This window comes from Pipistrellus hanaki (genome assembly GCF_964339955.1).
Source record: "Pipistrellus hanaki genome assembly, chromosome: X".
Classification (NCBI taxonomy): domain Eukaryota; kingdom Metazoa; phylum Chordata; class Mammalia; order Chiroptera; family Vespertilionidae; genus Pipistrellus; species Pipistrellus hanaki.
In genome coordinates this window covers 97,635,784-97,662,568 of record NC_140524.1, presented here as the reverse complement: position 1 = coordinate 97,662,568, position 26,785 = coordinate 97,635,784, and the positions used below count along the sequence as shown (strand labels likewise).

The 26,785-nt window shown below is 44.7% G+C and overlaps 2 protein-coding genes across 6 annotated transcripts in view; one reads left to right on the top strand and one right to left on the bottom strand.

Moving 5' to 3' along the window:
- The window catches only part of CTPS2 (CTP synthase 2), a 123,916-nt gene extending 113,697 nt beyond the window's left edge, over positions 1–10,219 (bottom strand). Inside the window, exons 1-3 of one of the 5 annotated variants that reach the window (XM_084869834.1) lie at positions 10,071–10,219; positions 5,212–5,416; positions 1,848–2,018 (exon numbers count right to left, since the gene is read on the bottom strand). In XM_084869834.1, coding sequence (XP_084725960.1) covers positions 1,848–2,018; positions 5,212–5,377 — 337 coding nt within the window. In that variant the 5' untranslated portion in view covers positions 5,378–5,416; positions 10,071–10,219. Of the gene's footprint in view, positions 1–1,847; positions 2,019–5,211; positions 5,417–9,371; positions 9,452–9,648; positions 9,670–9,869 lie in introns of those variants that run through there. The other 4 variants (XM_084869832.1, XM_084869833.1, XM_084869831.1 and 1 more) reach the window with 4 other exon arrangements.
- An 11,797-nt stretch (positions 10,220–22,016) lies between these two features.
- SYAP1 (synapse associated protein 1) overlaps positions 22,017–26,785 on the top strand; it is a 26,712-nt gene continuing 21,943 nt past the window's right edge. The window contains exon 1 of the mRNA XM_084869872.1: positions 22,017–22,341. Coding sequence (XP_084725998.1) covers positions 22,164–22,341 — 178 coding nt within the window. The 5' untranslated portion in view covers positions 22,017–22,163. The remainder of the gene's footprint in view (positions 22,342–26,785) is intronic.

Genomic DNA, 26,785 nt, shown 5'->3' with positions numbered 1-26,785 from the left:
GTGAGGCCAAGGAGTCCCTTGGGTGGTGAGCAGGCCTGAAGTTGGCAATCTCAACTGAAGAGACAAAAAGGTGACATCCACATGGGTGTGTGGGGATTCAGCCCAGCCACCTAACCTAATGTGATGGCAGGAAGTAGGAACGGTGGCATTCAGGAAGCTGAGGCAAAGTTGCATCCGTCACCTGCTCCACCTTACACCCGCAGAGTCTGCGGGCAAGAGGAAGCTGGCTTTGACTGGTGCGTTTGGAAGAACCAGATGGCATGCCTGGCCCACCCCTTTCTGGAAGGATGAGGTTGGCCGGGTTCTGCCTCCATGCCAACAGCATAGGGATCAGGGTTCAGGATCCAGGGCTGGGCCTTGCCCTCTCCTCCATCACTGGGACATGGCAGATATGAGGCAGTGACTCTCTCTCCCTCGGGTTTTCCCAACACCTACACTCAGGGAAAACTATTTGAAAACACAGTTGAGCCGAAACCGGTTTGGCTCAATGGATAGTGTTGGTCTGCGGACTGAAAGTCCCAGGTTCAATTCCGGTCAAGGGCATGTACATTGGTTGCGGGCACATACCCGGTAGGGGGAGTGCAGGAGGCAGCTGGTCAATGTTTCTCCACATCGATGTTTCTAGCTCTCTATCCCTCTCCCTTCCTCTCTGTGAAAAATCAATAAAATATATTAAAAAGAAAGAAAGAAAGAAAGAAAGAAAGAAAGAAAGAAAGAAAGAAAGAAAGAAAGAAAGAAAGAAAGAAAACACAGTTGAACTGGAGATCTGTGCCACAACCGTCTAATTTTGGCAATAATATAGTTGCTCTTCTGATCTCCATCTGTCCTATTCCTACATCTGTTTCTCAATTGGTTCCAATATGAAAGTGATTTAAGGGGATGGGGAATTATCACCTTTACCCTATCATGTAGGAACACATGAATACAAAACTTCAGAGGTTCCGGGAGGGGATCTCTTCTAAGACAAAAGAGAACCATAGCATCTAGGGAAAGGGCTGGTGAAAAAGGGTCAGACTATGCTACTTGCCATTCCAGTTCAATCCACCAGTCCCTCTCTGCAGGAAACCGGTCATTGTCACTAAAAGGGAAATGTGGAAAGGGAATCTGGAAGGCTGGTCAACCTTAATTGCTCTGAATGGTTGGAGCTAATCACTCATTGTTTAGTGGAGACATTGGTAGTTAAAGCAGCCTCCACCTTTTAGTCTTATGTAAATTATTGCTAATTGTCTATTATTGGAATTTCCTGCCTAAAGGATATGGGTGTATCTCATAACCTTAATAAAAGAGATAGAAAAGAGATAGCAAGGCCAGAGCAATGGTAGTCCTCCGCCTAGAGGTGGGCTCCCGCCTGGCCCCCCATTTTCCCCGAATTAATACTTTTCTAGACTCTTTCATTTGCGGGCGGCCTTCTCCAGAACCCGAACCCTGAACCACACCTCTCCAAGGCTGTCCTCCTTCAAGGGGAAACAATCACCATGCATGCAAAGACACAAGAGCAAAGAACACATTCAATAAAAGACAGACAAAAAACAAACCAAAAAAATACACCCTAATCATGTAAAAAAGAAAAAAAAAAAAGATGAATAAATGGTTCGCCATAGATTTTATAAATGAATGCATGAGAGGGGGTGGGGGGAGAGACTGACTAAGGGAAACCATGGCATTAGTAAAAAAGAGAAAAGACTGATGAAAATAAATGAGGGACTCGGAGGATGAACTTGACATCTGTAAGGAAAATGAAAAAGAAAAGAACACAGGATTTGAGGAGCGTTAGAACTGGCAGAGTGCAGGGACCTGGTGTGGAGGCTCAGCACACAGTGCTGCCTAATGTCTGTGCCATGCAATACCTTGGACAGTTTTCCCCAGGTAGTCACCGCGCCTCTCTTTATTGATCACATGCTGATATATCTTCCCAGTGGTGATGTTGTTGTCTTTATAAAGATTGATATCCAAGAACCTTTCGTAATTTCCAAGGTCTAAATCAACTTCTCCACCATCGTTTAAGACAAACACTTCTCCTAGAATAAAAAGGCAAAGTAAAATTGTCAAATTTGCTTCCAGTAGATTGTTTTTCAAAGATGAGCACATTTTATTAAAATACTGCTAAGAGACTTATTTATAAACTATATGCTATCACCATTTCATTTTTTGTATCCTTACTTGAGGGTGTTTATTGATTTTTAGAGGAAGAGAGGAAGGGGGAGAGAGATGTGAGAGAAACATCAATTGTTTGCCTCCAGGAGATGGAACCCGAAACCTAGGTAGGTGCCTTCACTGGAAATCTAATCAGCAATCTTTTTTTTTAATTAATTAATTTATTTGTTTGTTTATTTATTTATTGGTGTATGGGAAGATGCTCCAACCATTTCATTATTTTGATGAGAAAACTTAACAATTCAATTATAGCCTTTACAATGCATCAAAAAATTCCAGTATCTTATTGTGGTTTTTTTTCATACTTAACTAAAATTCTGTCTTCAAGAGTTAGCTTTCCAAAATCATCATGTATCATTTGAAAAGGGGGCTTTAAAACAGCAATTTTAAAAACTAATAGCAATTTACTTCAAAGCATCCATATCCTGTACTCTGGAATTGGCATAAAAAGGCTTAATTGATTGCCATCTTGGTGAAAGTGACAGGTAAAGAGATGAGAGATGAAAAGCAGGGCCCCAGTGAGCCCACGGGTAACTTGGTGAAAGAAGAGCCAGATTGTGCAATAAGCCACCTACACAGCAGCACCAAGAAAAAGGATATAGATGCAGACTTAATCACATGAAATACCTGCTTTAATCATTTGCCATGTCTCTGGGTCTCCAGTGCCACTTGGGGACATTGATTGGGAGTCCAGTGTTCTAAAGCCACCTGGTAAGACTTGAACTCCCCCTAATTAAGAAAAGTCTATCATTTATGCCTATGGCAGAAAGTTCACAGAAAAAAGAAGGTTGACTAGCTTACAAACCTTATCAGAAACCTTTTATTTTATTTTATTTTTTAATATATTTTATTGATTCTTTACAGAGAGGAAAAGAGAGGAATAGAGAGTCAGAAACATCAATGAGAGAGAAACATCAATCAGCTGCCTCCTGCACACCCCCACTGGGGATGTGTCTAAAACCTTGACCGGAATCAAACCTGGGACCTTTCAGTCTGCAGGCCGACGCTCTATCCACTGAGCCAAACCAGCTAGGGCTAACATATCTTTATTGATTTCAGAGAGGAAGGGAGAGGGAAAGAGAAACATCAATGATGAGAGAGAATCATTGATTGGCTGCCTGCTGCACATCCCCCAATGGGAATCAAGCCTGCAACTCAGGCATGTGCTTTTAGCCAGAATCGAACCCAGGACCTTTCAGTCTGCAGGCTGATGCTCTATCCACTGTGCCAAACCAGCCAGGGCACTGTGCAACTTTTAAGAGTATAGAATATATTAAAATGTCCACAGTATATTAAGTTTTACAATTAGATTAAAGTCCAGCTGGCATGGCTCAGCAGTTGAGCATTGACCTATGAACCAGAAGATCATGGTTTGATTCACAGTCAGGGCACATGCCCGGGGTTGTGAGCTTGATCCCCAATGTGGAGCATGCAGAAGGCAGCCGGTCAATGATTCTCTTTTATCTTTGATGTTTCTATCTCTCCTCCTCTCCTTTCCTCTCTGAAATCAATAAAAATATAAATATTTAAAAAGAAAATTAGATTAAAAATAATGTGACTGTGAGATTCAATTCATTTGAAGTTCAAAAACTAGCCTGACCAGTGTGATTCAGTGGTTGAGCATGGACCCATGAATCAGGAGGTCATGGTTCGATTTCCGGTCAGAGCACATGCCCAAGTTTTGGGCTCGATCCCCAGAAGGTGGCTTGCAGGAGGCAGCTAATCAATGATTCTCATCATTGCTCTTTCTATCTCTCTTTCCCTCCCCCTTCCTCTGAAATAAAAAACAACAGCAAACAAACAACAAGCAACTCTAACCTATGGTGTTAAAAGACAGGATAGTGGTTACCCTGGTGGTTTGGAGGCAAATGGATATTCTGTATATTGATCTAGGGGCTGATCACACAGTATAATCATTTCATCAAATGGTACATTTATGATTTATGCATTTTCCTGCTTGTATGTAAAATTTTTAAAAAGAAAGTATTTAAGGGTTAATGCTTTTTTTAAAATTGATTTTTCACAGAAAGGAGGGGAGGATAGAGAATTAGAAACATCACAGAGAGAAACATCGATCAGCTGCCTCCTGCACACTACCCACTGGGGATGTGCCCGCAACTAAGGTACATGCCCTTGACCGGAATTGAACCTGGGACCCTTGAATCTGCAGACCAAACTGGTCAGGACAGGGCTAATGCTTTAAAAAAATAATAATTACTATATACATTATAATGTCCACATTGATAATAGTCTCTCCAAGAAGTGGGAAATTTCCTTCATGTCATTCTATATTGTCAATATATACTATATTGTTTAAAATTTTCTCTTAACGATAAGATGTTAAGAGAAATCTATTACCTTTGTGACTAAACAAAACATCATCCATACTGCAAAAGCTACAATGAAAATGGTGTCCTTGCTGAAACTGGTTTGGCTCAGTGGATAGAGTGTCAGCCTGTGGACTGAAAGGTCCCAGGTTCGATTCCGGTCAAGGGCATGTACCTTGTTTCGGGCACATCCCTAGTAGGGTTGTGCAGGAGGCAGCTGATCAATGTTTCTCTCTCATCAATGTTTCTAACTCTCTGTCCCTCTCTCTTCCTTTCTGTAAAAAAAAAATCAATAAAATATATTTTTTAAATTGTTTTTTAAAAAAATAAAAGAAAATGGTGTCCTCACACAGTTTTCCAAAAAGGGTGGACTGATTTAAGAGCCATCAGCAATCTGAACAATGCATCAATGACCATGAGAACATTCACACATTCACAGCATAAAATCCAGCAACTCTACTTCTGGGACTCTATCCTAAAGAAATTAACCAACGTATAAGAAGGAACTGCAGCCGAGACCGGTTTGGCTCAGTGGATAGAGCATTGGCCTGCGGACTGAAAGGTCCCGGGTTCGTGCAGGAGGCAGCTGATTGATGTTTCTAACTCTCTATCCCTCTCTCTTCCTCTCTGTAAAATATCAATAAAATATATTTAAAAAAAAAAAAAAAAAAAGAAGGAACTGCAATTTAACTCAGCGCTTTCTAAGGGAGGAAGTGGATCTCTTTCATACCGTGCTCATAAGGTGAAAAAGTGCCTGCATCAATGTTGATATAGGGGTCGATTTTGATGGCGGTGACTCGGAGTCCCCATGACTTCAGAATCGTCCCAATGCTGCTCGCGATGATCCCTTTCCCAATGCTGGAGATCACCCCACCGGTGACTAGGATGTACTTCATTGGCAGAGGAGTGGCTGGGTGGCAGCACCCAGACAGAATCTGAAAGGCAATGAAATGAAGGGTCAGGGGAGAGAAACATTTTCTCAAACCAGTAAAGCAGAGAGTGCGTTAAACCAGAATGTCAAAAGCACACAGCATTTTCCTATCTAAATAGTTGAAACTTTTTAAAAAAAATTTTAAACCCTCAGATTTTTTTTTTGATTGATTTGAGAGAAAGAGTTTTTGTTCCACTTATTTATGCATCAACTGGCTGATTCTTGTATGCGCTCTGACCAGGGATCGAACCTACAACCTTGGCATATCCGGATGATGCTCTAACCAACTGAACTACCCAGCCAGGACTGAAACTTTTGAAACAATGTCATATCCTCTAGATTTTTTATTTTTGTCGATATGCAGGAAGCTGTGGCTATTTTCTACAAGCAGAGGGGCTGGTTCCATTGCCCTGGTCTTCCATTTACCCCAACTCTGTCATATGACAAACATCATGAGAAAATAGATTTCTCTGGGATTCAGAGGCATGGTAAAATTTATGAGATCAGGCACTGTTGTCAGACAAGCTGTACCTGGGCAAGCTAATCCATTCTGTGCCTGTTTCTTCATCTGTGAAATGGAATAAAAATACCAGTTTCTGCCAAAACCTGTTTGCTGTGCCCTAACTGGTCGGCCTGCAGACTGAAAGGTCCTGGGTTCAATTCTGGTCAAGGGCATGTTTGGTTCTGGGCACATCCCCGGTAGGGGGTGTGCAGGAGGCGGCTGGTCGATGTTTCTCTCTCATTGATGTTTCTAGCTCTCTATCCATCTCCCTTCCTCTCTGTAAAAAAAAAAATCAATAAAATATATATTTTTTTTTAAATACCAGTTCCTTAAAATATTATCCAGCACTAAAAAGAAATGAGCTGTCAAGCCATGAAAAGACATGGAGGAAACTTAATGCATATTACTAAGTGAAAGAAGCCAATTTGAAAAAGCTACATACTGTAGGATTCCAAATATATGATGCTCTGGAAAAGGCAAAACTGGATACAGTAAAGACATCAGTGGTGCCGAGACCGGTTTGGCTCAATGGATAGAGCGTCGGCTTGGGGACTGAAGGGTCCCGGGTTCGATTCCGGTCAAGGGCATGTACCTTGGTTGCGGGCATATCCCCAGTAGGGGGTGTGCAAGAGGCAGCTGATCGATGACTCTCTCTCATCGATGTTTCTAACTCTCTATCTCTCTCCCTTCCTCTCTGTACAAAATCAATAAAATATATTAAAAAAAAAAAAAAAAAAAAAAGACATCAGTGGTTATGCCCTAGCTGGTTTGGCTCAGTGGACAGAGTATCAGCCTGTGGACTGAAGGGTCCCAGGTTCAATTCCAGTAAGAAGGCACATGCCTGGGCTGTGGGCTCGGTCCCCAGTAGGGCAACGGGTATGTGCAAGAGGCAGCCATTCAATGATTCTCTCTCATGATTGATGTTTCTATCTCCCTCTCCCTTCTTCTCTGAATTCAATAAAATAAATAGCCCTAGCTGGTTTGGCTCAGTGGATAGAGCGTCAGCCTGCGGACTGAAGGATCCCAGGTTCGATTCCAGTCAAGGGCATGTACCTTGGTTACAGGCACATCCCCAGTGGGAGGTGTGCAGGAGGCAGCTGGTCGATGTTTCTCTCTCATCGATGTTTCAAACTCTCTCTCCCTCTCCCTTCCTCTCTGTAAAAAAAAAAAAAAAAAAAAAAAAAAAAAAAAAAAAAAAAAAAATCAATAAAATATATTTTTTAAAAAAAGATTCTCAATCCAAACCCAGAATGCATATCCAAAATGGATCTGAATGTTCGTCTCTTTCCACTCCTACTGGCTCAAGTAGTCACTATAGTGCTCATTTCTTACCCTTACCCCTCCCACCAGCCATTTCTTCTACTATAAGTGCCCTCCTCTGGAGTCAGAGAGAGCCTAGATTCAAATGCTGGCTCTGTCATTTACAGCTATGAGCCCAGGCAACTTCAACCTTTCTAAACCTCGGTTTGCTCTACCTGTGTTTACACAGAGATCCTGTCAGGGCCTGCCTTATGGAGGTGTGAGGCAGAAGACAGTGCTAAAAGGAAGTGAGCTGTAATCATTTTCCAGAGCCACCTCCTCCCCCATTCAATCACCTCACCACCGTTTACTAAATGTCTATTATATATGCTGGACATGTTCCATGGTCCAGGGCTTTGGGGGTGAAAGTCAAGGTCCCTGCCTTCTTGGACTTCACATTTCCTATGCAATGAAGGGGGCAACTAAGCAGTGCTGTGATTGTATCTTATTAGGGTACTAGCACGCTATTAAAAGGACTTCCGATTTGTAAAAGTTAGCAAAATCAAAAACTGTCCCCCCCAAAATCCCATAGAAAACTGACGTGTATTCATGCGAAGTCACATTATGTGGTTGTCAAAAAGTCTAAGAAGCCGAAACCAGTTTGGCTCAGTGGATAGAGCATCAGCCTGCGGACTGAAGGGTCCTGGGTTCAATTCCGGTCAAGGGCATGTACCTTGGTTGGGAGCACGCCCCCAGTAGGAGGTGTGCAGGGGGCAGCTGATCGATGACTCTCTCTCATCAATGTTTCTAACTCTCTATCTCTCTCCCTTCCTCTCTGTAAAAAATCAATAAAATATATATTTTAAGAAAGTCTACGAATTTTCCAGATAAGATATGCTTATGTTATATGAACAGAGTAGGATATAGTATCATCTCACCTATGTTTACTTTTTTTTTTAATATATTTTATTGAATTTTTACAGAGAGAAAGGGAGAGGGATAGAGAGCCAGAAACATCAATGAGAGAGACATGGATCAGCTGCCTCATGCATAACCCCACCGGGGTTGTGCCCACAACCAAGGTACATGCCCTTGACTGGAATCGAACCCGGGACCCTTCAGTCTGCAGACCAACGCTCTATCCACTGAGCTAAACCGGCCTCGGCTGTTAGTTTACTTTTTAATTAAAGACTGGTCAAAAGCGCACTAAAATGCTGAATTTTAATATATTTAGGCGGTTGGGGTGTAGGCAATGACTAGTTTTCAATATTTTCAAAAGCACAAGATCCCTTTTCAAAACACATTCGACATTTTACCAAGTCTTTGAAAAGGTCGCTTAATGCCAAAGACATGTCCAGTCCTTTTTACCTCCTTTCAGTAAACAAGTAAGCCTGAAGCAAAGTTTTAAAGCGGCAGAAAAAGGCAGGCTCTTGCGGCTACTTCCTTGAAATCCAGATGTTTTCTGTCCTGCGTGAAGACACGTTTTCCTACTCTCTCCCAGGCAGGGAGCGGAACCAATGGTCTGCAAAATGGAATGTGTAGGCTGCCCTGTGTGCTGTCCAATAAAAACATTACACGAGGCCTCTGCGTGATTTGGAATTCTCCAGTAGCCATGTTCAAAAAGAAACAGATGGAGTTCATTTTAACCATCTTACGGAACCCAGTATACCCAAAGAACTTAAATTTTATCTCGTAATCATTGTAAGAATTCATCAGTGAGATCTTCTACATTCATATTCTCTCTCTCTCTCTCTCTCTCTCTCTCTCTCTCTCTCTCTCTCTCTCTCTCTCTCTCTCTCTCTCTCTCTCCCTCGATCTCTCTGTTACTAAGTCTTCGGAGATTAGGTGTGTCTACTCACAGCACATCTCAAGAGCCTCTCGATGGCCCGTGCCTGCCCAGCAGTGCGGGCCTAAAGCAGCTGAAACCCTCAGAAAGCACCAGAGACACTTGGCCAACAACGACCGTTTGAAATGTATTATTAGAACCAGGAGTGCTTACTGAAGGCTCCCATTTTCTGAAGTTCTCCAACAGGCAAAACTAATGTAGCACATTAACCTTCCTAAGCTGTGCTCGAGATCCAGGGAGGGGGGGTGAGGGGGCCCCCGAAGGAACTTTCTGGAGTGATGGCAACGGTCCCACGGGGGTTGGCTGGGTCAGCCCCGGATCTGCACATTTCACCAGGGACAGTGTACGACATGGGAATATCAGCCATCAAACCTGCGAAAAGCGCTGCAGAAAGAACGTTATCTGGTCTCGGCGGCCGCTCCGGCCCGGGGCGTCCGGAGGAGCTGATGGGGGGGCGGGGAGGCGGTTGTAGAGCGAGCGATCGAGCGCGCCAGGCGCGGGGCCAGAGAGGCCCTTTCCCTCCTCGCGGGGCTCCACTTCCGCCAACGCCATCGCGGGGCTCCCGGGGCTCCCGAGGCTCTCGGGGTTCCCCAGGCCAGAGAGGGCCGGGCCGGGGAGACACGCACCCCGGGGACGCGACACCACCCACCCCGATCGCGGGCTCCGACGGCGCAGGCCCCCGCGGCGGCCGAGCCCCACACCCCTCGGGGCTGCGTGCGCGGGGCGCGGGGTGCGGGGATGGGCCGGGCGACAGCGCCATCCGGGAGGGGACAAAGGCTCCCGGACCCGCCGGGGGGAAGGCCCCGGGGACGTGGGGCGGCACGGGCCCGGAGGCCGGGGACGGGCGGCGGCCGGCCGGCGGGGAGTTACCTGCGCGGCGGTGGTGGTGGCGGTGGCGGCGCCGGAGGGTGATGGGGAGGAGGGGGAGGACGGCGGGCTCCCGCGCTCACCTGTGGGGCTGGGTCGGGGGCCGCCCTCGGGGTGTCCGTCCCTCCTCGGGTGCAGGCCTCGGGGTGCGCGCCGATCTCTGCGCCCACCTTCCCTCTCCCGCCGCCGGGCCCGCTGACTCACGCTGTGAGCTCGGGTTTGCACCAGGTTTGAGCAATGCAACGAAAGCGGCGCCGAAAAAGTGGCTCCTCCGGCACAGGCGGCCTCCCGTCCCTCCGCCCAGGAGGCTCTTGGCCCCAAGCCTCGCTCTGCCCCAGGACTGCTCCTCCCCTCCGCGGCTCATTTAGCGGAGGCCCTCGGGGGGCCCAGGTGAACGCTGGGGGCCTCCCGAGCTGGGGGCCTCCCGCCCGGCTCTCAGCCCTGGAAGGAGCCTCACCTGGTCACAGGCGATCGTGGGTGCCCTGCTGCGCTCCAGGAACTGCAGAAGCGCTGGGGAGGGGACCAAAAGCGAACGGGGTTCCTGCCCTGGAGGGACCGTGGCTGGGGGGTCGGTCTAAACATCTATCAGAATCAGTAAGAATCCTAGAACAATACCTGGGTTGTAGGCTTGAACCTCCATGTGGGGCATGCAGGAGGCAGCCAATCAATGATTCTCTCTCATCATTGATGTTTCTCTCTCTCTCCCCCTCCCTTCCTCTCTGAAATCAATAAAAAAATAAAAAACAATACCCGTGTAGAAAAATGGGGGGTGGTGGTGGGAGTCAATCAGGACTTCCTAAGAGAAGGGACTGTTTTTGGAAGATGGTTGGTCCTGAGAAGGACAGGGCAGGTTGTTAAGGTGAAGGGAAGAACATACCCAAACCACCGAAGGAGAGAGGATGTAACTATGGACAACGGAAGGGTATGGAGTGAAATGGAAGGGTTAGGAAAGGAGTGAGAATTTTGAATAACCCAGTGTTTCCCAACCTTCTCTCATGATGAGAATCACCTGGTGGAGTTGTTAAAACACAGATTCCTGAATCCCAACTAAGAAGTGCTAAACTAGGATTTTTGGGAACATATAGGTAAAATTGTATACTTAACTAGTGCTCTAAGACAGATGTTATATACAGAGCACTAAGTTAGGTATGCAATTTTACCTATATGTTCTCAAAAATTCTAGTTTAGCACTTCTTAGTTGGGATTCAGGAATCTGTGTTTTAACAACTCCACCAGGTGATTCTCATCATGAGAGAAGGTTGGGAAACACTGGAATAACCAGTGTCAGTCACTGGAGTGCCAGGATAGGCAACACCTGGTGGAGTTTAGAAGCCATAATTATGTAATGATGCCCAGATAAATTTTATTTTTTTAAATATATTTTTACTAGTGGTCCAGTGCACAAGTTCATGCACATTGAAAGGAAATTAATTAGGAGAAATATTTTAACATCACTATTTGCTCTATAATAGAAGTGTCAACCAAATTCACAATCAACAATGACAGATTGAAACACACACGTGCGATTGGCACCAGCGAGAGCTTTATATGTATTGCACGTGTGTGAGTCAACTTAGCCTTTTTTTTTTTAATATATTTTATCGATTTTTTTACAGAGAGGAGGAGAGAGGGATAGAGAGCTAGAAATGTCGATGAGAGAGAAACATCGACCAGCTGCCCCCTGCACACCCCACACCGGGGACGTGCCCGCAACCATTGTACATGCCCTTGACTGGAATCGAACCCGGGATCAACTTAGCCTTTTATAGATATAGAATAAACTTGTTTAATTAGACCTTTTGATATAGCTAAACTTTTTCCAGCCCAGTGAAGCACCCAACTTCTCTTTTAGGTAATTGTTAGCAACACAGCAGTAAATATCAACATGAAACAGATTATTATTGTAGATCACATATGGAGAACAAAGGGTAAAATATTTAACTGCAACAGTGTTTGACTAGATTCTGCACAATGAAAAAACCTGAAGTCATTTTCAAGGTCCAGCATTTCTTACTTCTTTTCAGTTGGGTAAAATTTCTAAGCTTTCCAAATCTGTGTTTTCTGGCTAATGAAAATAGGATTCCACTGAGTTTCCTATCTACCTACACCAGGACTCCTGTGAGGATCAAATGAGATGAGGCACAGGAAAATGCTTCACAGACATTTGATTAAAGTGTAAAATGTTTGCACCTGGCTATAAAGCAAGTTGTGTTTCTGGACTGAAGGAACTCCATCCTTGGACTAGTCGCTAGGGAGAGGAAGCTGGGCATTGCTATGTGATATCATTACCCAGTGCCCACAGCCACCGTTTCAGGGCTGAACTGGGCTGTGGACTGTTTTACACCGTGGGGTCTTGGCAGTGTTGGCTCCAATTTGGTGGGCTGTCACTCCAGGGTGGTGGCGGGGCCTGTATCCCACTTGGGGGAAGCTGAGTATTGCTTTGTCAGCACCAGATCCGCAGTGCCATTTCTCTATAAATCGCCATTGTGCATCACAGCAGCTCCTGCATTGAGCGTCTGCCTCCTGGTGGTCAGTGCACGTCATATTGACCAGACAGTTGAATATTTAGCATATTAGCCTTTTATATATATAGGTTGATTTCAGAGAGGAAGGGAAAGTAAGAAAAAGAAACATCAATGGTGAGCCCTAGCCAGTTTGGCTCAGTGGATAAAGCATCTGCCTGAAGACTGAAAGGTCCCAGGTTCCATTCTAGTGAAGGGCATAAGTCTGGGGTTGCAGACTCCATCCCCAGTAGGGGGCATGCAGGAGGCAACCAATCAATGATTCTCTCTCATCTTTGATGTTTCTCTCTCTCTCTGTCTGAAATCAATAAAAATATTTTTAAAAAATAAAATTTATTGAAATCAATAAAAATATTTAAAAAAAAAAAAAAAAAAAAAAGGAAAACATCAATGATGTTGGCTGCCTCCTGCACACCCCACAACCTAGGCATGTGTCCTGACCAGGAATGGAACCGTGGCCTCCTGGTTCATAGGTCAATGCTCAACCACTGAGCCATGCCAGCTGGGACAGATATAATTTTATAGGATAGCAACAGGTAGGTATGTAAATGTGGATGTTTATGACAAAACCAGAATTTGAGTGGAGTAGAAAGACAAGAGAGTGAGGAAATTGAGGACAATGAAAGAATGTGATTACAGTAATCCACCAGGGCTCTAGTTCACAGAGGAAAGAAATGGAGAGCAGCAGGAAGCTGGTAGACTGGGAGAAAAAGAAGGAAGGGACCAGTGACAAGAGCCCATTGAAATGAGGGAACTTGCCCTAGCTGGTTTTGCTCAGTGGACAGAGCATCAGCTTGCAGACTGAAGGGTTCTGGGTTCAATTCCAGTCAAGGGCACATGTCCAGGTTGTGGGATTGATCCCCAGGGTTGGGCATGCAGGAGGCAGCCAATCGATGATTTTCTCTTATCCTTGATGTTTCTATCTCTCTCTCCCTCTCCTTTCCTCTCTGAAATCAATAAAAATATATTTTATTATTTTATTTTTTTTTAATTAAATTATTATCTGTGTACATATACCATTGTCCCCCCTCCCATACATGCCCTCCCTCCCCAGAGTTTTGTGTCCTTTGGTTGTACTTATATGCATGTATACAAGTCCTTTAGTTGATCTCTTATCTTCCTCGGATCTCCCTACCCTCCCTGCTGTAATTTGATAGTCTGCTTGTTGCTTTACTGTCTCTGTATCTATCTTTTGGTTCATCAGTTTATAATGTTCTTTATTATCCATAAATGAGTGAGGTCATGTGGTGTTTCTCTTTCATTGACTGGCTTATTTCACTCAGCATGATGTTCTCCAATTCCATCCAAGTTGCTACAAATGATGAGAATTCCTTCTTTTTTATGGCAGCATAGTATTCCATTGTGTAGATGTACCATGGTTTAAAAACATATTTTTTAAAAGAAAGAAGGAAAAGAGGGAACTGACAAATTGTCACCACAAAGTGGTGTTGGTGTTGAAGTCATCAAAGAGGACGCACTTCAGATGACATGGTTTAGGGTCTGATGGCTGAAAATGAGTCAAGCGAGATGGGCATTGCTGGCATTGGGTCTAGCGCCCACCAGGCCAGTCTAAGGGACACAAGGGCCATGCAAGGATGGTGGAACTTGGAGGAGGCAATTGAGGCCAAGAAACCAAGTGAATATGAAGCTAATAGATGACAGCAACAAGGTAGGGTAGCAGGTTGTAAGGAAAAATTAAATAAGTTTTAAAACAAAAGGGAGTGTATTTCTAGTAGGACATGATCTCACTCATCTAGGGGAAATGATGAAAAACATAGACTGATGAACAAGAACAGACCCAGAGACAGGGAAGCATCGATCAGATTGTCGGACCTCAGAGGGAAAGTAGGGGAGGGTGGGGGTAAGGGAGAGAGATCAACCAAAGGACTTGTGTGCATGCATATGAGCCTAACCAGTGGTCACGGACACCAGGGGGGGGGGGCATGCCTGAGGAGAGGTGTGGGATGGGAATGGGGGGATGAGGACAAATATGTGATACCTTAATAAATAAAAAATAATAATAAAATAAAACAAAAGGGAGTTTTTCCCACTGAGAATGACAAAGCAGCGTTGTAGAAGAAGTAGTAAGGATCCAGGGTTACTGATGTCAATTTCTGGGGAAATGGGCAGAGGCTCCACTCAATAGGAACCAGAGGGGAGACCCAAGCCTCCTCAAAGGCAAAGAATAAATAAATAAAAATTTTATTTTATTTTTTAAATATATTTTATTGATTTTTTTCAGAGAGGAAGGGAGAGAGATAGAGAGATAGAAACATCAATGAGAGAGAATCATTGATCAGCTGCCTCTTGCACACCTTCTACTGGGGATTGCCGGCAACCAAGTACATGCCCTTGACTGGAATCGAACCCGTGACTTTTCAGTCCACAGGCTGATGCTCTATCCACTGAGCCAAACTGGTTTCGGCTAAATAAATAAAAATTTTAAAGGAGGAAGCACCTTGTAAAAAAGGCTGGAGGCATAGAAGAGATTGCTATGAAACAAGTCTTCCAGAATCCAGAGGCCCCTGTAGAAAGGCTGCTTGTGAAATGGGTTGAAATGATGGTAACAGTTAACACCTGCCATGTATGCACGGTTTCCTTCCACAATTCAGTACTTCCTTTCCTTTTTACAACCAGAACAGTAATTATGATATTTTTTTTTATAATAAAGGACCTGAAGCTTAAAGATGTGGAGTGCCCTGACTATACTGTACATTAGTTAATATAAATAACAAAACCAGGACACTGTGGGGAGGAAAAATAATTTTCCTCCTAGTCTTTTTTTTAAATTTTTTAAAATATATTTTATTGATTTTTTACAGAGAGGAAGGGAGAGAGATAGAGAGCTAGAAACGTCAATGAGAGAGAAACATCAACCAGCTGCCTCCTGCACACACCCCCCACCGGGGATGTGCCCCAACCAACGTACATGCCCCTGACTGGAATCGAACCTGGGACCCTCCAGTCCACAGACTGATGCTCTATCACTGAGCCAAACCGGTTTCGGCTCCTCCTATCCTTTTAAGTTCTTCTGGCTGGACTAATCAAATTGACACAAGCCAGATTAACAGGAAAAAATGACCCAATTTATTACTTATGTGCATGCAGAGGTTTCATAAGAATATATAAAGTACTCAGCTTGTGTGGTTCAGTGCTTGAGTATCGACCTATGAACCAGGAAGTCACGGTTCAATTCCTGGTCAGTACCCATGCCTGGGTTTCAGGCTCCATCCCCAGCTGTGGGTGTGCCAATCAATGATTCTCTCTCCTCATTAATGTTTCTATCTCTCCCTCTCCCTTCCTCTCTGAAATCAATAAAAATATGTATATTTTTAATACTGCCCCAAAAAGAGACTATTAAATTTGAGGGCAAATGGGGCAGTTAAGGTTTATGAGCTAAGGCGGGGTGGTGTTTGGGGGACTTCCCAGGGAAGAAAGGCAAGTCAGGTAGAGATGGAAAAGCAAACGTCTGGTAACTATTATATATGTTTGCTGGGCCATCTTAAACAGTGTGATACGGGGAGGACTTTGATCAAGGAAGCCATGCTAGGCTCCTCCCGGTCTGTCACACACTGGTTTATATTAAACTAGTTATCTGATTATTTCTCCCTTCCTGGAGGAGGTCCCTTATCTAAATTCTTTTAGCAGTTGGGGGGGGGGGGGTAGCTGTCAAAGGTTCTTCCTGAGGCTTTTGTTTCTTAAAAATAACCAGCTTAGCCCTAGCCAGTTTTTTGTTTGTTTGTTTTTTACATATTTTATTGCTTTTTTACAGAGAGAAAGAGAGGGATAGTTAGGAACATCGATCAGCTGCCTCTTGCACACCCCCCACTGGGGATGTGCCCGCAACCAAGGTACATGCCCCTGACCGGAATCAAACCTGGGACCTTTCAGTCCTCAGGCCGAGGCTCTATGCACTGAGCCAAACCGGTTTTAGCTAGCCCTAGCCAGTTTTGCTCGGTGGAGAGAGTGTCAGCCTGTGAACCAAAGGATGCTGGGTTCAATTCTGGTCAAGGGCATGTACCTTGGTTACAGGGTCCTCCCCGGCCCGGGCCCTGGTCAGGGCTCCTGTAGGAGGCAACCAGTTGATGTGTTTCTCTCACATCGATTTTTCTCTCTGTTTTTCCCTCTCACTAACTCTCTAAAAAGCAATGGAAAAAAAATATTCTCATGTGAAGATAGAAAACAAATAAATTAATTAAATTAAAAAAGAAATAACCAGCTTAAAATAATCGATACCCCAAAAGGCATATTTTGGGGTGTCAAACTCTGCTTTCCTTTGATATTGTTGGACCCCCCGAAGGAGACCCCTGCCCTGACCCAGGATCAGCGAAGACCCAGTCAAACGCAAGAGACGACACTTGATGCAAACAGCAAGAGGATTTAATTCCAGCATGCTGGGACTTGACCTGTTACTCACGCAGGAGCAGCCAAGTCAAGTCCCGAGCAGAACTTACAGGCTTATAAAGGCAAAAACCGCAAAGTTAGAACAAAGGACAAGGGGAGGGGGTCTTCCAGAAAGAGGGACAGGAATTCCTTGAGGGGAGGATAGACATTATCACAAGGAACAGGGTGGAACCGCCCCAGGACGTTGATAATACATCCAGTTTACTACCTCTAGGGGCTGAGTCTGGTGGTCTGGTGCTGTGTGGCTCATACCTTGTTTTTCCTGGGGCAGTTCTAAAGGTCACATTCTCAGGGGAAGTCTGGGCTAGCAGGGGAATTTTTCTATATTATTTCTTTCAGCCTCTACAATATCAATAGAAAACATCTGTTTCCAAAGTCACACTCTTTACCACGGAGTGTAGAGCCTTATCTTTTTATTCTATTTATCTATGAGGCTAATGGAAGAAAGATATTTTGTGAGTACACAGGGGTTCTTACGATCACTTTTGTAATATTAATTCAAGTGGAAAATAAAGCGAGCGGGAAAACAAATCTGACAACAGGGTTGAGATTGACTAACCTGTGTGGGATAAGGGTGTGTCTTCATTCACCAAGTGTTCTTTCACAGCCTACTACCCACATAGAGCTGAGGATAAGAAAGAAATGGAGCCGAAATCAGTTTGGCTCAGTGGATAGAGCGTCGGTCTGCGGACTGAAAGATCCCAGGTTTGATTCGGGTCAAGGGCATGTACCTTGGTTGCGGGCACATCTCCAGGAGGGGGTGTGCAAGAGGCAGCAGATCGATGATTCTCTCTCATCGATGTTTCTAACTCTCTATCCCTCTCTGTAAAAAAATCAATAAAATATATATATTTTTTAAAAAAACAACAACAAAAGAAAGAAATGGAAAAGAAACCCACCATTAAGTTGATTTGTTTTTTTTTTAAAATCTTTTATTTTGAAGAAGCCCACCTTTGAGAACATTGTAAAACTGTCTGTCCCTGGGGATCACAGCACGCCCCACTGTTTTGAATGCTCCCGGAGAGAAAGTAAAAGTAAGGCTGAATGGGCTGGGCCCCACCTCTGCTATTTGTTGTCAGAACTATATTCCTTTTGGAGGTGGAGAAACTTGAAGAGTAAGAAGTCAAAGGTATTCACCCATTTTATGTATATATTAATTGATGTTAGAGAGAGGAAGGGATAGAGAAACATCATGCTTGGTTACCTTCTGAACCTGCGAACTCAAGGGTCCAAGGTTCGATTCCGATTAAGGGCATGTACCTTGGTTGTGGGCATGTCCCCGGTGAGGGGTGTGCAGGAAGCAGCTGATGGATGTTTCTCTCTCATCGATGTATCTGACTCTCTATCCCTCTCCCTTTCTCTCTGTAAAAAAATCGATGCAATATACTTTTTAAAAAATGGTTAAAATGAGCCCCGGCTGGTTTGGCTCAGTAGATTGAGCATCGGCCTTCGGACTGAAGGGTTCCAGGTTCGATTCTGGTCAAGGGTACATGCCTGGATTATGGGCTTGATCTCCAGTGGGGGATATGCAGGAGGCAGCTGATCAATGATTCTCTCTCATCATTGATGTCTGTCTCTCTCTCCCTCTCCCTTCTCTAGAATCAATTAAAAATATGTATTTTTAAAAAATGGTTAAAATGAGCCCTAACCAGTTTGGCTCAGTGGATAGAGCATAGGCTGGGGACTCAGGGGTCCCGGGTTCGATTCTGATCAAGGGCATATGCCTGGGTTGTGGGCTCAGTCCAACGTGCAGGAGGCAACCAATCAATGATTCCCTTTCATCATTGACGTTTCTATCTCTCTCTTCATCTCCTTTCCTCTCTGAAATCAATAAAAAAATATATATTTTTAAAAATGGTTAAAATGATAAATTTTATGATATATATAATTTACTGTAATTTAAAAAAATTGATAGTATAATATACCAAAAACCACTGAATTATACACTTTAAATATTTTTTAATTGATTTTTCACAGAGAGGAAGAGAGAGGGATAGAGAGTTAGAAACATTGATGAGAGAGAATCATCAATCAGCTGCCTCTTGCACACCCCCTACCGGGGATACGCCTGCAACCAAGGTACATGCCCTTGGCCTGAATCAAACCCGGGACCTTTCAGTCTGCAGGCCGACGCTCTATCCACTGAGCCAAACTGGTCCCGGCTGAATTACACACTTTAAACTGGTGAGTTGTATGATATGTGAATAAAGCTGTTTGGGGGGGAGAAACAATAATGGGTTGGACTTGTTAAACTAAAGTTCTGGACCTGGATTGTAAATATACCTCAGGCTGCAAAACTGGAGAACAGGAAAAATCAGAATTGTGATCCATCCCCCATGTATTTCCTGGAACTAAGCTACTCTTCTGAAAGTGCTGGAAGGAAGAGGAATAATGAGTGAACTTTGCCAACAGATTGCTTGAGTCTGTGCTTGCGAAATACGTTCATGAAATCCCTGTTCTCAAGGAGTAGTTGTTTGCTTGGGTAGTTTTTGTTTGTTTGTTTTAATATATTTTATTGATTTTTTTACAGAGAGGAAGGGAGAGGGATAGAAACATCTATCAGCTGCCTCCTGCACACACCCTCACCAGGGATGCACCCACAACCAAGGTACATGCCCTTGACCGGAATCGAACCTGGGACCTTTGAGCCCACAGACCGACGCTCCACTGCTGAGCCAAACCGGTTTCGGCTGGGCAGTTTTTTTTATTCGTTTGCTTGCATGTTATTATGGGAAAAGTAAAATGCTGTATATAGAAAAAACAGACAATAGTATAACCACCAACTTCAACTGTTATCAACCTGTGGCCAGGTTTGCTTCATGTACATCCCTACTCATTTCCCCCATCCTGTATTTATTTATTTTTAAATATATTTTTATTGATTTCAGAGAGGAAGGGAGAGGGAGAGAGAGATAGAAACATCAATGATGAGAGAGAATCATTGATTGGCTGCCTCCTGCACACCCTCCACTGAGAATCGAGCTCACAGCCTGGGCATGTGCCCTGATGGGGAATCGAACCAGTGACCTCTTGGTTCCTGGGTCGACACTCAACTGCTGAGCTACACCTAATTTGAGGCAGGATGGCTGGCATCTTATCATTTCATTGGTAAATATTTCAGTATGACTAAAAGATAAGAACACATTAAAACACACACACACACACACACACACACACACACACGCACACGCACACGCACGCACCACAGTTTAAAATGTAATAATTCCTATGTCTATGGACAGATGAATGGATAAGCAAAATGTGGTATTATGTACAATGGAATGTTATTCAATCTTTTTTTTAAAAAATAGACACTTTAAAAAATATTTTTTCATATATTTTATTGATTTTTTGCAGAGAGGAAGAGAAAGGGATAGAGAGTTAGAAACATTGATCAGCTGCCTCTTGCACAGCCCCTACTGGGGGATGGGAATCAAACCCGGGACCCTTCAGTTCTCAGGCCAACACTCTGTCCACTGAGCCAAACCAGTTTCGGCTATTCAGCCTTTTTAAAGGAGCCTTTCTTGCCTGGCCAGTGTGGCTCAGTGGTTGAGCATCAACCCATGCCCCAAGAGGGCACCTGTTCCATTCAGGCCAGGGCACATGCCAGGGTTACTGGCTTGATCCCAAGTAGGGGATGTGCAGGAGACAACTGATAGATGCTGATGTTTCTCATGGATGTTTCTATCACTCCCTCTTTCTAAAATCAATCAAAACATATTTTAAAAATAATAAAGGTAGCCTTTCTTAAGGCAGAATTTTAAAGAAATTCTGACATATTCTACAAAATGAATGAACCCGAGGACATTTGCTTAGTGAAATAAGCCAGTCACAGAAAGACAAATATGGTGTGATTCTATTATATGAGGTTCCTGAAGTAATCAAACTCACTCAGAAAGAGTTTGGTTGCCAAGGGCTGGGGGGAGGGGAGAATGGAGAGTTAATGGACACAGAATTTGTTTTGCAATACGAAGAGTTCTGGAGATCAGTTGCATAACAACGTGAATGCACTTAACACTTCTGAACTGTACACTTCAAAGTTAAGATGGTCAAGTTTGTGTATTCTACCACAAAGACAAGTTTTTAAATTTAACAGTCCCATTTTATGGTCTATATCCAATGACCACATTTCCAATTCTTATGAAGTCAAACTTTTCCAGCCCAATGGGGTTATTTGAATTAGGATCCAAATAAAAACCACAAGTTGCCATGCATTGTCTCTTAAATCGCTTTTATTTTTAAAAAATATATTTTATTGATTTTCACAGACACGAAGAGAGAAGGATAGAAAGTTAGAAATATTAATCAGCTGCCGCCTGCACACCCCGTACTGGGAATGTGCCCGCAACCAAGGTTCATGCCCTTGACCGGAATCGAACCCGAGACCCTTCAGTCCGCAGGCGGACGCTCTATCCACTGAGCCAAACCAGCTAGAGCTTAAATCGCTTTTAATCTATAATTTCCCCTTCTCCCCTTCATTGCAATTTATGCGAATAAACAATGTCTTTTGTCCTGTGGTTTCTCCCAGCCTAGATTCTATGTTGCCTGCATCCCGTGGTATCCTTTAACACTTCCCTCCAGCCTCTGTATTCCCAGTAAATTGGTATTTGGACCTAGAGGCTCTGGGCGAGGTTTTTTTGTGTGTGTTGTGGTTTTTTTTTTTTGTTTGTTTGTTTTTTGGGGTGTGTGTGTGTGTGTGTGTGTGTGTGTGTGAAAAGGCTAGTTTTGATTCAGTCTCAGAAGGAAGCTAAATATATCCAAGTCGCTGAAACCGGTTTTGCTCAGTGGATAGAGCGTAAGCTTGTGGACTGAGGGGTCCTGGGTTGATTCCAGCCAAGGGCATGTACCTTCGTTGTGGGCACATCCTCCGGGGGGAGGGGGGGGGTGTGCAGGAGGCAACTGATGGATGTTTCTAACTCTCTATCCCTCTCCCTTCCTCTCTGTAAAAAATCAATAACATATTATTAAAAAAAAGAGAGAGAGAGAATCCAACTCCACGGGCCGGCCCAGCCGGACCTGAAAAGGCGAAGCTAAGCCACCCCAGGCGCTCAGAGCGCCGAAGCCGCCGGTGGCACGGCTGGGTCGGCCCCTGCCAGGCGGAGAGGCGGGCCAGGGGGCGCGGCTAGCGCCGTGGGAAAAGCCCTTTGTCCGCCTTCCACGCGCGCGCCAGCTCACGGCACGCAGAGCCGGGGGCGGGGCCTCGGCCGGAAGTGACGCACGCGCGCCGGCGTCTGAGCTGTCATAGAGGCGGAGGGGCGGCTAGACGGGCCGCGGGGGTCCCACTTCCGGCCGTGTCCCCGGGAGACGGCTTTGTGCGCTCGGGGCTGGGCGCAGCCCTGGTGTCCGGCGGCCGGCCCGGGCCCGCGGCGGGATGTTCCGCGGCCTGAGCAGCTGGCTGGGCCTGCAGCAGCCGGTGGCGGACGGCCGCCCGGTCGAAGGGGACGAGCCGCCGGCGGGAGGAGCCCCCCCGAAGCCGCCCTCCGAGGCTGCGGAGGAGCCGGCAGAGCTGGCGGAGAGCGAGCTGCTCCACCAGGCCAAGGACCTCGGCGGTGAGTCGCCCGCGTCGGGGTGGAAGGTGTCGGGGTGGGAGGAAGGGGTGTCTGTCGATCGATCCCCTTGGGAGAGCTTGGTGGGGACCCGGGCAGAGCCGGGGCTCCATCCGGCAGTCAGATCCCGAACCCCAAGTTCCTCGTGACATCGTGACACATGTCCCCGAACAAAGTGGAAGACATCGGGGGCAGAGCCGCAGAAAGGGCTTTCGGCGGGACAAGGGATCTTTTTTGTCCAGCTCCCCAACTTCCACAGCCCCCCCCCCTCCCCTCTTGTGGGGTGTGCAGGAGGCAGCTGATCGCTGTTTCTCTCCCATCGATGTTTCTAACTCTATCCCTCTCCCTTCCTCTCTGTAAAATATCAATAAAATATAGTTAAGAAAAGAAAAAAAAAAGATATCCAACTCCACGGGCCGGACTTGAAAGGCGAAGCTAAGCCACCACCCAAGGCGCTTGGGTGGGTTGGAAAGAGTGACTTTGTGTCCTCAGGGCAGAACGTGTTTTCGGAAGTTAATTGAGGAAGAGGTACTGGCCTCCTGAGGCTGGTCTCCTTTTTAGGTGCAATGGGACCTTTTCCCTTAAGGCAGGAGAGGGGCTGCCAAGTTTTGTCCTTGGCGTTCCAGTTTCAGTACTGGATGTTTTATGAACCTTATCTTTTTTCATCTGTTAAAAATCCCGGTGACCTGGGAGACAAGCCTAGAGTTCTCACCCTCAGTTATTGTCATAGTAAGTGGAGTTTGGACCTAGATCTAATTTCAATGCCCGTGCTCTCTGCGAGTTTACTGTCTAGTAGGGAGGAGGGGAAAAGTAGGCTTGAAAGATAAACACATGCTCCAGTAGTACTGATTTTAGAGAGACTTTAGCGGGCTTAATCAAAGAAAACGTCTTTGAGAAGGAAGACCCTAAAGCAGACAGCACTAGGGGAGAACTGCAGCAAAGGTAGGTAGCTATGAAATTTATTTTAAAACAGTTTATTGATTTTCCACAGAGAGGAAGGGAGAGGGAAAGAGAAGACACATCGATGGGAGAGAAACATGGATCAGCTGCCTCCCCTACTGGGGATGTGCCCGCAACCAAGGTACATGCCCTTGACAGGAATCGAACCTGGGACCCTTGAGTCTGCAGGCTGATGCTCCATCCACTGAGCCAAACGGGCAGGTAGGTATTAAATTTAGCAAGCATTTAAAAAGAATCTAGCTTTCTGGTGTGGCTCAGTGGATGGAGCGTCAGCCTGCGGACTGAAGGGTCCCGGGTTCGATTCAGATCAAGGGCATATACCTCGGTTGTGGGCACATCCCCAGTGGGGGGTGTGCAGGAGGCAGCTGGTTGATGGTCCTCTCTCATCAATGTTTCTAGCTCTCTATCTCTCTCCCTACCTCTCTGTATAAAATCAATAAAATATATTTTAAAAAATAATAAAATAAAATAAATAAAAAGAATCTAAATGGCAAGAGCACTAGGGGAGGCAGGAGCCTGAGAGTGGAGAAATGCATATTTGAATAAGAAAGGCTCTATACATTCAAAAATGTTACTTCAAAGGGGAGGGCCAGGGAAAACAGACTTAACCTGAAATCATGACGGTACATAATCTGTCCCAGGGCCCAAACAATGCACAGAGTTATAAAACTAAGTCCTGTGTATAGAATCACTAAGAGGGAGTGAATTTTTCCTGTGTAGAAAACTAGGAAGAGCTTAGAGTATTGGAGAGGTGTGAGAAGATGAATTTGACCAGAGCAGAAAGGTTATGTTAGGCAGTTGGCACAGATGAAAGTTAGCAAAAGTAGGGTATGGGGATTTACCTGCTTTCTGATAGCACAGAGAACCATTTTCATTTTTATTATTTATTATTTTATTTATTTATTTTTTAATATATTTTATTGATTTTGTACAGAGAGGAAGGGAGAGAGATAGAGAGCTAGAAACATCGATGAGAGAGAGTCATCGATCAGCTGCCTCTTGCACACCCCCTACCGGGGATATGCCCGCAACCAAGGTACATGCCCTTGACAGGAATCGAACCCAGGTCCCTTCAGTCCCCAAGCCGACGCTCTATCCATTGAGCCAAACCGGTTTCAGCCCATTTTCATTTTTTAAAAATGTTTATTTTTTTTTTCAGAGATGAAGGGAGAAAGAGAGAGAGAAACATCAATGATGAGAGAGAATCATTGTGACCTCCTGGTTCATAGGTCAGCACTTAACCAGTGAGCCACACTGGCCGGGCCATTTTCATTTATCTTAAAGGAAGGTATCAAAAGTGGCTTCTGCCGCTAGTTGGTTTGGTTCAGAGGATAGAGCATCAGCCTTCAGTCTAAAGGGTCCCAGGTTTGAAACCAGTCAAGGACACATGCTCAGTTTGCATACTGGATCCCCAGTGGTGGGGCACACAGGAAGCAGCTGATCAATGATACTCTCATTGATATTTCTATTTCTCCCTCTCCCTTCCTCTCTGAAATCAATTAAAAATATATATATATTTTTAAAAGTGGCTTCTGAAAACTTTGTGAGGGCTTTTAAAAAAATATATATATATATTTAATTTTTTACAGAGAGGAAGGGAGAGGGATAGAGAGTTAGAAACATCGATGAGAGAGAAACATCCATCAGCTGCCTCCTGCACACTCCCCACTGGGTATATGCCCAAAACCAAGGTACATGCCCTTGACCGGAATCGACCCTGGGACTCTTGAGTCTGCAGGCCAACGCTCTACCCACTGAGCCAAACCGGTTAGGGCGATGTGAGGGCTTTATTAAAAACTTGATGTTTGTATTTAGTATTAAAGACCTCTGAATACTTTTTTTTCTTTTCCTTTTGAATACTTTTTAAATAAATGTGTGTTCAATATGGATGTCTACTTTGAAGTGTAATGCTGTGATCTCTTTTCTCACCAGACTCTCCTGATCTTTGGGGAAGCTAAGGTTAGATAGTAGTATTCCCGCCCTTTCCGTGTCCACACACATTGTGAATTTAAAGTTTCCATATAAATGCAAGTTCCTTTAGCTCTAATATTTATGTAACTGTTAAAAAGATGTAGAGGTTCTGCCGAAACCGGTTTGGCTCAGTGGATAGAGCATTGACCTGCGGACTGAAAGGTCCCTGGTTCGATTCCCGTCAAGGGCACATACCTTGGTTGCAGGCACATCCCCAGTAGGGGGTGTGCAAGAGACAGCTGGTCGATGTATCTCTCTCATCGACATTTCTAAATTCCTCTATCCTTCTCAATTCCTCTCTGTGTAAAATCAATAAAATATATTTTTTTAAAAAGATGTAGAGGTTCTATTTTATACTCAAACCTTCAGAAAGCCAAGAGAGATTATCAGATGTTTGTTATTTCTATATATTGATAAGAGGTATATTATCTTTATTTTTGTTTTGTTGTTTTGTTTGTAATCCTCACCCGAGGATATTTTTTTCCTTGTTTTTTCTTTTAGAGAGAGTAGAAGGGAGGAAGGGAAGGGGAGAGAGAGAAACAATGATGTGAGAGAGACATATTGATAGGTTGCCTCCCACAGGCACCCCAACAAGGCTAGGGATCAAACCTGCAACCCAGGTACATGCCCTTGACCAGGCATCGAATCCGTGACCCTTGGATGCCTGGGCTGGCACTCTAACCACTAGGAAACACTGGCCAGGGCAAGGTATATTATCTTTAAAAAGACCTATCTATGTTTTTTGTATGTGTTATTTTTTAAATATGTTTATTGATTTCAGGGAAGAAGGGAGAGGGTGCGAGAGAGAGAAACATTGGTGAGAGAGATTCATTGATCCATTGCCTCTTGTACACACCACTACTAGAGATTGAGTCTGTAGTCCAGCATGTGCCCTGACCAGGAATCGAACCGTGACCTCCTGGTTCAAGGGTCGATGCTCAATCACTGAGCTACACCAGCCGGGCCCATCTTTGTTTTGAAAACTGAAATTAAATATCTCATATGGCTGACGTGGCTCAGTGGTTAAGCGTTGACCTAAGGACCAGGAGGTCATCATGGTTTGATTCCCAGTCAGAGCACATGCCCAGGTTGGGGCTCGATCCCTGGTGGGGGAGCGTGCAGGAGGCAGCCAATCGATGATTCTCATCATTGATGTTTCCATCTCTCTCTCCCTCTCCCTTCCTCTCTGAAATCAGTACAAATATTAAAAAAAGAAAGAAAGAAAAAGATTGGACCCTAAATATTTCTAGTTCATGATGACCTATTTATAAATTTAGGCACCTCACGGGTTAATAGTGGACACCCAGGCCTACATTCCATTTTCTTGCCCAAAAAGAGATCTTCCCATCCTGTCCCTCCCTCCAGATAAACTTAGGACCTCCTATGACACCTATTTCAGAGGAGGACAGTTTATAAGGAAACTAACTGAAGAACTTCTCTCTGCCTTCCTGAAGGCCCATGCCCCAAAGTAACTTACAAATTGGTTGTGTGGTTTTGTTAAAGTCAACCAAATTAG